General features: G+C 54.1%; 1 protein-coding gene across 1 annotated transcript in view; it reads left to right on the plus strand.

The window, feature by feature from the left end:
* Hmx1 (H6 family homeobox 1) overlaps positions 1-2,893 on the plus strand; it is an 11,085-nt gene extending 8,192 nt beyond the window's left edge. Inside the window, exon 2 of the mRNA XM_031338968.1 lies at positions 2,736-2,893. Coding sequence (XP_031194828.1) covers positions 2,736-2,893 — 158 coding nt within the window. The remainder of the gene's footprint in view (positions 1-2,735) is intronic.
* Positions 2,894-8,812: the final 5,919 nt, after the last annotated feature.

The raw sequence follows: 8,812 nt of genomic DNA on the forward strand, positions 1-8,812 counted from the left end.
TCCTACGCAGCTTTCTGGGGTTTCATCCCTCTCAATCTGGTCACAGTGACCGCTCCCGGACTCCTCACCCGGGGTACGGGCGCCTGGGAGGGGGCAAAAGGGCTTCAAGGTCGCGACCTTGCGACGCAGTGTGGGGTAGTGGCCGGCGGCCCGCCTCTCGGGTCTAGAATCTAGGTCTCCTGTTTGTGGCGCACCGTGGATCTGTGGCGCAGAGTGCGGGAAGGAGGCTGGGGGCCCACACGCTACACACAGGCGAAGGGAAGATGGAGAAGGGCTGCATCCCGACCGCTGCGAAGCACCGGGGCCGAGACGGCTATGCAGACCAAGCTCCTGCGGGCTCTGCGCAATCAGGGATTGCAGGGGCACCACCTCCACAGGTCCCGGCGCCTGTTAGCCACGGTTCTGCGCTCGCCCGGGAATGTCTCCCTTCCACGCCCTCCGCCTGCTGGTTCTCTTGGCTCGCCCGGGACCGGCGACGTTATTCTCCGCTCCAATCTCCCCAGTGGCTGCGACCCTTCGCACTCGTCCTGCCGTGCGGGACGTGACTCCTTCCCTGCGACGGGCTCTCTGGTTCCTTGGTCCCGCCTCCGGCTACGGGTTCCGGACTCCGGGCGCTTCGACCCACCCGGCTGCGGACGCGGCTGCGGATCCCGCGGCTGCAGCGCCTTTCCGCCGGTGCCGCGAGACCCTGTTTCGCCATCAGGTAAGAGTGAGAGACCTGGGGTCGGGGGTGGGGGGGTGGTGCGAACTGCGGAGCCCAGGAAGAGACGCCTGCCCTCCTCCGGCCTTGCTGGGCTTAGACGCTCCGAGAGGTCTCAAGGGACAGCGTGGCTCGCGGCCCCGCCCCGCCCCTGCGCCGGGTCCAGCCCCGCCCGGCCCGCGGCGCCCCTCCGATCCCGCCTAGGCCGCTCACCTGGCGTCTCGCAGTCTGCTGCGGTCTGCACACCCTCTCCTCCGTCCTCACCTCTCGTCTCCCACCCCCTTCACTCTGTGTGCCCCTATGCGGGCTAGGTGCCCAGCGTCACTTAGTAAAGGTCCCTTTCTGAGCTGAGGGCAAGGGATGGAGGTGGGGACGCCAGGGTCTGGAAAGCATCGGCAACGGGGGGGGAGGGGCGGGGGGGAAGGAACGCGGGTGCTGGTGGAATCCAGGCCCGCAAGCTTGCCTTGGCCTAGGACAGAAGGTGGACCCACTTGGTGGAGGAGCCCAGCCTGGACAACCCACCGCCAGCACACGGGCGCAGGGGAAAGCTCACTACACTCTGTGTCTTTCCTGGATCCCGGTGGAAGGGATTGGACCCGCGCTTCTTACTGGTAGAGATGGCTCCCGTCTTAGGACTGCGAGCTGAGCTTCAGAGATGCATCTTGCCTCCACAACAGACAGGGGTGCTATCCTAGTTGTGTGCATGAAAAATAATCTGTCCAGTCTGACTCCAAGGCTTATGCATCCGGTGACCCGGGGAGACAGAGGCAATGTTGGGATTTCTTTCCAACTGGGCAAATGAGGAGGCCCGAAGTGGGAGAGCCCACTGCTGTTCAAGGTTCCACACTCCTTCCAGAGAGTTCTCCACACTAGGAAGTAGGTCTGAGGGCCCTATACTGAAATTCATTCCGTTTCCTTTTTTAAAGTTTGGAGACAGCAGCTAGGACTTACCCGGAGCCTAGCAGGACTCCCTCAGACCTCCAGGTCGTGTAGGCGGCAAACAATGATATGCAAGCAAACAGAATGGTGCTGTGTGCCCTTGGGGCCGACCGAAATTGGTTGTGGAGAAAAGACCTTAAATATTTTCCGGATCCCCTTTACCTCCTAGGGGCGGATGTGTAGAATGGGAGGCTTGCCTCTGAGCATCCAGCCTCCGCAGCAACCTTCAGGCCCAATCATACCTGGTGATTGTATGCACAAGTCCATTGTGGCCCCAAGACAGGTTGCAGGCCACGCTCCTCCTCTTTTCTCTAGAATGGAGCACAGTACAGTAAGTGGAAGGGTCAGTAAGTGGAAGGGCCAGTAAGCGCAAGGGCTTTTGGGGACAGAGAGGATGGAATGGGAAAGCTATTCAAGTCTTGAAGAAATTCATTCTCTTCTGGGGCCTCTAGTCACCCACCTTAATATCATGGGACATGGTGGAGCCATAGGGCCAAGCCTAGCCTTTACTGGGAGTTTCCGGTGTCTCTCATAGCACATAGGAATAGTCGGGCCTTGTGCTCAGATTGGGCTCGGCTCAGATTGGGTATCACTGCGTCCAACTCTCTCTGCCCTATCAATGAGGTGTAGAAAGAAGACAGTGTCTGAGGGCTCACTGGAATCTAGGGTTCCGAAATCGCCAGCTGAGGAACCACCGGCACTTCCCCCGGTAGCTCTTTCACCCTCTACCCAGTGTCTGAGCTCTCTTTCATCTGTTTCTTCAGAACCTCTGTCTTGGCTTCGCCCACTGAGGTCACTGTTCCCACCTGATGCTGGCTTCACCCCACCGAGGTCACTGTCCCTACACGACAGGGAGTTGTCTCTGAGTGGCTCTCGAAGCTAGGCAACCACAGCACCTTTACATCAAGGCTCCTCTAGATTTGAATTGAGTTTTCTTTCTGAAATTTCTAAGATCCATTTCCCCCAAATGGGCAGGAGCCTCGCATGCGCAGCGGCCTGCGCCCCCCACAGCGGCCTGGCCGCATTGATCCCACGCCTTACAGCACATCACATTAGCCTAATGGTTTCTCTGATGATTCAACTTCTTTTCCTTAAGAGCCGCCCCTCGGCCCTCCACCCTCCGCCGCGCCGAGGACCTCGCCCCTGGGACCCGCAGCCCGCGGGGAGGCGACGCGCTCCGGAGCCGGCGAGGCGCGCGGGGCGGCGGGATGTACCCGGTGGTCCACGGGGAACCTGGCGCTCACCTTAGACTAGAGCTTCAGAGGCGTCCGGGAGTCAGACCCCCGAACCTTCCGACTGAGACTGGAGATGAGCCAGGCAGCTCCGAAGCACAGTGACCGCTGGGGCCCTGCGCTGGGACCCGGACCCACCCTTCTGCCCGGGGTGGGAGGGTGGGAGCAGGGCCCAGGCCCGCTGGCCTCCCCAGCCTTCAGGCAATCGGTCCTGCACGTCCCCAGCTGCGCAGAGAAGTAGCGTTCGTTATAGAAAATTAAATACACACACACAGAGAGAGAGAGAGAGAGAGAGAGAGAGAGAGAGAGAGAGAGAGGAAATGGGCTTTTCAAATCCAGTCACCCGCTGATGATATCGGAGTTTTTTCTTTTTCTTTTCTTTTTTTAAATATTGTTGTTGTTATTGTTTTTGTCTCTCTGTGTAGACCAGTCTGGCCTCGAACTGAGAGATCCATCTGCCACTGTTGAGATTTAAGGTTTGCTGCCACCAATCCTGGCTGAGTTTTGTTTTTAATATATTCTTCGTTTTTGTGGGGCTGGCGATGAAATTCAAGGAATTCAAGCCTGAGCTTTCACTAAACCGTTCATTGGTTTGTTTGCAAATAGGAAATATATTGTCAGAGCAGAAGAATTAAAGGTGTGATCAAGCATGCTGGAAAAAAAGCTTTCTTCAGGCCTTCAAGATGAAAACTCACTCCAGACAGACAAGTCTGCTTATTGTTGTTGTTGTTATTTTTGAGATAAAGTCTGCCTTGTAGCTCAAGCTGGCTTCCAGCTCCTGACCCTCCTAACCTCACTCACCTCCTAAACGCTGGCTTTATAGACCCCACCAGAGGCTTACAAGTCCAGAAGTTCTCTAGAGTATGGAATCCGTTTGCACAATATGGAACCCCTTGCCAAATCCTTGAAAAAGAAAAAAAAAAAGATCGTTTTCACTTGGATACAGCGAAGGGTTAAACTGAGAGGCCCCCAGGTTGGAGGTGTGAGCTTTCCAGGTAGGACCAGAACATTGTCAGCAAAATAAGCACAAATAAAAACCCTGTATGTCCATCCTCACGGCTCCCAGTTCCTCCACCCGTTCTGTTCAAAGTAGTTTTATCAATGCTACTAATTCATCGTATGTAAAACCATAATGCATATGATGTTAAATGTTCTCCGCTTCCACAAAGAGCAGAAAAAGACTACCATCAAGATCCCCTACCATACCTCTGCATACCTTGTATCTTGGTTTCCTCCTACAACCTGGACCCTCTCTTCCCATCCTGTCTTTTCTCTTCTGCTTTCTTACAGTGCTGAGCAATAATTCCAGGGTCCCTTGAAACAGCTTCTACCTCCGAGCTCACCCCCAGCCTCCCCTCAACTGCTCTTTTGTCATTTCAGGGTGTTTGTTTGTTTTTATGGTTTTTAAGAAATCTGTCACCAGCCCATCATTTTTACCTGGAACCCAGCCATATAGTGCCCCTGCCCCCCTCCCCATGCTTGTACTTCATGGCTGGCTGTGAACTGGGCTGTTTTAGCAGTGACTCCTTCCCATAAGGGTTGCTTTTCTAGGTTACTTGCTTATCTGTCCCAGAGCTCTCGCATAGTGTATCAGCACCCAGGGGTTCCTTCAGTCCAGGCAAGCTAGTAAAGTTGGCACATACTGGGGCTGTTTCAGGTCCCAACTGCATCCCGCTCCAGAAGCCTCAAATCCCTGTGTTCTCTACAGGCAAGCTGTGGCTTGGAAGCTGCTTTCCCAGTTCTCTCCTCCAAAGCACCTACTAGGGCAGCAGGGATGGCCTGTCTGCCAGCCATTCTGTCTCCTAGACTCAGTGACTAAAACACTGCAATCTTAGCTCACAGCCTTAAGAGGCAAGCAAGGATCTTTACTCGTGGTCGGACCACACCCAGCCTGGGAGCCCCAGGAATCCTTCATCTGGTGTCTCCACAGGAGGAAGTGTCCAAGCAGGGGGAGGGCAGTGGTTACTGACCTTGCTTTTCCTCAGGACATAAAGTGTAGAATGCACACGTACTGCTAACAGATGTGGATGAAAGTACTTGGTGCTGGAACTCGGACTACCCTCCACTCTGTGTTTGCTGCTAAGTGCCGGTCAGGATTCCCCCAAAAAAGTGGAACTCCGGGATGCACTGGACAGACAGATGGGCAAGTGAGAAACTGCATGGGCAGATAGACATGCTAGAAATTCAAACAAGGGTTGATGCTGTCCTGTGTGTATAAATCTCATGAGTGGTCTAGAAACCCCGGGTAGAGATTCCATTCTGCAGTCACTAGGAGAATCCCTTCCCCTCAGATAATCTTCATTTTGGCTTGGGAGAACTTGTAAGAAGCCCACTGTACTGTGATACCCAGTGTCTCATTTAAATGTTTGTCACATTTCAAAAAAAAAAAAAAACCTTCCCAGCAACATCTAGACACTTGTGGTCCATGCTCCAGTCACATCAACCACTACAGGTATTCAGGCACTGGCCCTCAAACAAAAACACACAGGCATATGCTGGCATTGCTGCCCTACCATCTGTAACCAGTGTTCTGTGGATCCATCCCAGTGTTCTGTGAAACCTAAGCTTGTCACCCTCCACAGAGATCCCAGGTCAGTGCTGTACCCAAGACTGGTGTTTGAAGACTGGTGGTGGTGGTGGTTGGGGTGGTGGTGGTGTGTGTGTGTGTGTGTGTGTGTGTGTGTGTGTGTGTGTGTTAGTCATTCAAGGCTCCTTGAGTGTGGGTGGATGGGTGGCTCCTCCCATGTCATGTGACTGATACAGGGCAGGGCATTGAAAGAGGTTAGCCCAGCAAGCATCTCTTCGCCACAGAACAGAGCAGACACTGGAAAGACCCAGCCTGTCACCACAGCTGCTCTGTGGCACTTGGTCAGGAGGACAGACTTCCCTGAAGTCCTCCCCCTAACACCCCCATACTGCTGGGTGGCCTCCTGGCTGGGCAGTCCGTCAGCTAACTTCTGTTAGAGCTCCTCACTCCATCAGTTAACTCAAGACTGTCCGACACATGGGGTTGTCCTGCTTTATCTGTCCACAGCTCCTTAGAGCCAGAACCAGGCAGATGAGATCTCAAGAGCTCCCTGGCTGTGATGAGTCTGCAGTGAAGTGCCAGGGAGGAGCTAGCTCTGGCCACCTCTGTCCCCATAGGCTCCCTGGAGTGCATTCTTGAGGGTCATCTTGTCCCTGCCTCAGCTCCCAGATGCCTTGCTACTGCTCAGCCTCAGGGAGCAAGCAAAAACCCTCTCTATGTGAGCACACATATGTCTACTGGGGACTGCATGGATCTGCATGTGTGTGCCCATAAAGGACTGTATGCACATACACATGTACATCCAGAAGACCACAAGCACATGTATGTCAGCAGAAGATCATGTGCATGTATGTACAAGTGTGTGTTCACAAAAGACCACGTACATGTGTATATCCACAACACACACAAGTGTTCTGCCCAGCATCTGAGATATGCCTGTTGCTAAGCAGCTGCAGGGTCCCAGCATAGACTATGAAGTTCAGCCTTCTTGGCTCACAGACGACTATCCCAGACCTAGGAACTCTGAGAGTGGCCCACACCCACAGCAGCCCCACAATGAGCCAGGGTCCTAGGGCTCCCTTTCTCTCCTGGGAGTTCTCAACAGAGGTCCAAGGAACCTTCAAGGAGCTTCGGAGGACCTGCGTCACTTTGCCTGTGATATCTGTATCCTTGCTTGTTCCCAGAGGGCATTAGATCCTCTCCACTCAGGAACCATGGTCCTACAGCTACAGAAAGAACCCATCAAAACCACATTGATGCTGCAGGCCTTGGTCTGCAGGGTGTGCAGGTGGAGTCTGGGGATCCAGGGTGACTGCTGTGTGGACAGCTGTAAACAAAAGAGCAAAGCAGATGCCACAGGACCCCAAGCCCAGTGGGTGGACCACAGATAATGGGTGTGGTATGACCCGCTGGAGCCAGCCTCCAGCTATCCCAGAATAGGGCTGGAGGAGGAGCCTGGGGAGGGAAGGAACCCAGCCTTCATTGGTCTCAGGGTTTCTCTACTAGGGCCCATCCCCCTTCAGATCCAGCCCAGTCCTCCTCACAGGCAGGGGTGAGCTGGGGACAGACTCCAGAGCTGCTTTCTGCTTGTTAATACTGGCTCCTCCCTTGCTGGACCAGCTGACAAAAGCCTCAGTTTCTTTATCTGAGTGAGACCTTGGGGCCTGCATTGGGCTCTGAGTTGGGATTTAGGAGAGTTCTATCCCAGAAGCCCTTCCTGCTGAAGAGGCCCTGGAACCTGGACTTCTGGTGTGGCCAGCCTTCTGAGGTGCCTGTTACCTGTGGGCATTTTCCACTTCAGCCACTGGCTCAGAGCCCAGCCTGGCAGGAGAGATGGAGTTCCAGGAGCCCAAGTAAGTCTGGATGAGTACAGGGACAGGCTTCCAGTGGGTGTAGGCCAACAGTGAACAGAAGGGGTGGGATCACCTAGATGGATCTCAGGAAGGTTCCAGACCAGGGAGAGGACCAAGCCTAAGTTCAGGGAATTCGAGCCTGGTAGTGGTGAACATGGGTGGAGCCTGAATTTGACAGCTGGGACTGGTGTAGAGCGCAGCCATCAGCCTGGAGGGAGGGCAGCTCGGCTCAACTTTTCAGGAGTGTGGATTCATCCTAGGGCTTCAGGTAGAGAAGGGGCAGTGTTGGTCCTCTGCCCAAAGGCTCTGATGGTGGCCTCCAGTAGGACCCTGAAGGTTGGGCCAAGGTGTAAGAAAACCCTGACTAGGAGCTTATGTGACTCATAAGAGGGTAAGGCAGAGCTGGTCAGTTACTAATAGGCCCAGGAAAAGGTGCATGGAGGATCCAGATAGGCGTGGGCAAGCAGAGTGACTACAATGGGCTGAGATGTGAGGTCTTGGGGCGCATAGTTGAGCATGGCTCCTAATGAAACCACAATTAGCAAGCAAGTAGCCCTGTCTCTTGACAGTCTGGGTAGGGTTTCTATCCTTGGGCAAGCAACTCTGCATCTATCCAGTCATTCCGCAGACCCTCACTGTGTCCAGGCCTGATGTGGGACTTCGGAAGAAGGAGGGAGGGTGGACTGTGGATTAAGGAGGCCCAGCAAAACCAGGGCTCTACAAGAGTTGAGTAACACCTAAGTGGCCTCCCATCTATGTCTCCCATTGTCCCATGGGGTAGGAAACAAGGGCAGGGTGTCTCATCTGGTGACAGCCAGCCCAGAGCCAGGCTGTGATGAGCTGCACACCGTAACCTAAATGGCGTACAAAAAGGGGCTGTCATGCCCAGGGCTCACTTATCAGGGTCTCCCACATTTTCCTATCCAGGTAAGCCAGATCTCCAAGGAAGTTAGGAGTTGGGGGATCCAAGAAAACCTCCAAGGAACGGGTCAGCAATGAATGATGGGAGTGGATTCCTGGAGTCGGGAGTCCCAGTGGACAAGGTGACATCTGCTAAGTGTCTTGGAGTGACTGAGGGATTGAAACAGTTGCAGACAGATTTCTTGGAATGAAGCTGGCCACTGTTTTCCTTGCCTCCTCAAATGTTCTTCCATCTTCCTGTTCCCTCCTGAAGAGTCCAGCTCTGTCAGAGGGCCTACCCAGCATGGCTCCCTTGTCCCTTAGTTACTTCTGGGTTGTTGGGGGTCATGTTTTGTTTTGTTTTGTTTTGTTCAGATAAGGTAGTACAGTGTAGCCTAGGGTGATCTCACACTCACAGCATTGCCCCTGGTTCCCTAGTGCTAAGATTACAAGTAAGAGCCATGCCCCCCCCCCAAGCACTTGGCCACCTCTCTAAGGACTATTTTCAAACAAGCTGAGATCCTAAGGCCTGGGACTTTATGCTGATTTGGGGACACAGCCCCTGACAGCCACCACTGTTAAGCCTTTCAGTGCTTCTGACTCTCCATCTCATATGAGGGAGTGCATGGCGGGGTTCATACTGCCATCATCTCACAGATGG

Source organism: Mastomys coucha, unplaced genomic scaffold (assembly GCF_008632895.1).
Source record: "Mastomys coucha isolate ucsf_1 unplaced genomic scaffold, UCSF_Mcou_1 pScaffold22, whole genome shotgun sequence".
Lineage (NCBI taxonomy): Eukaryota > Metazoa > Chordata > Mammalia > Rodentia > Muridae > Mastomys > Mastomys coucha.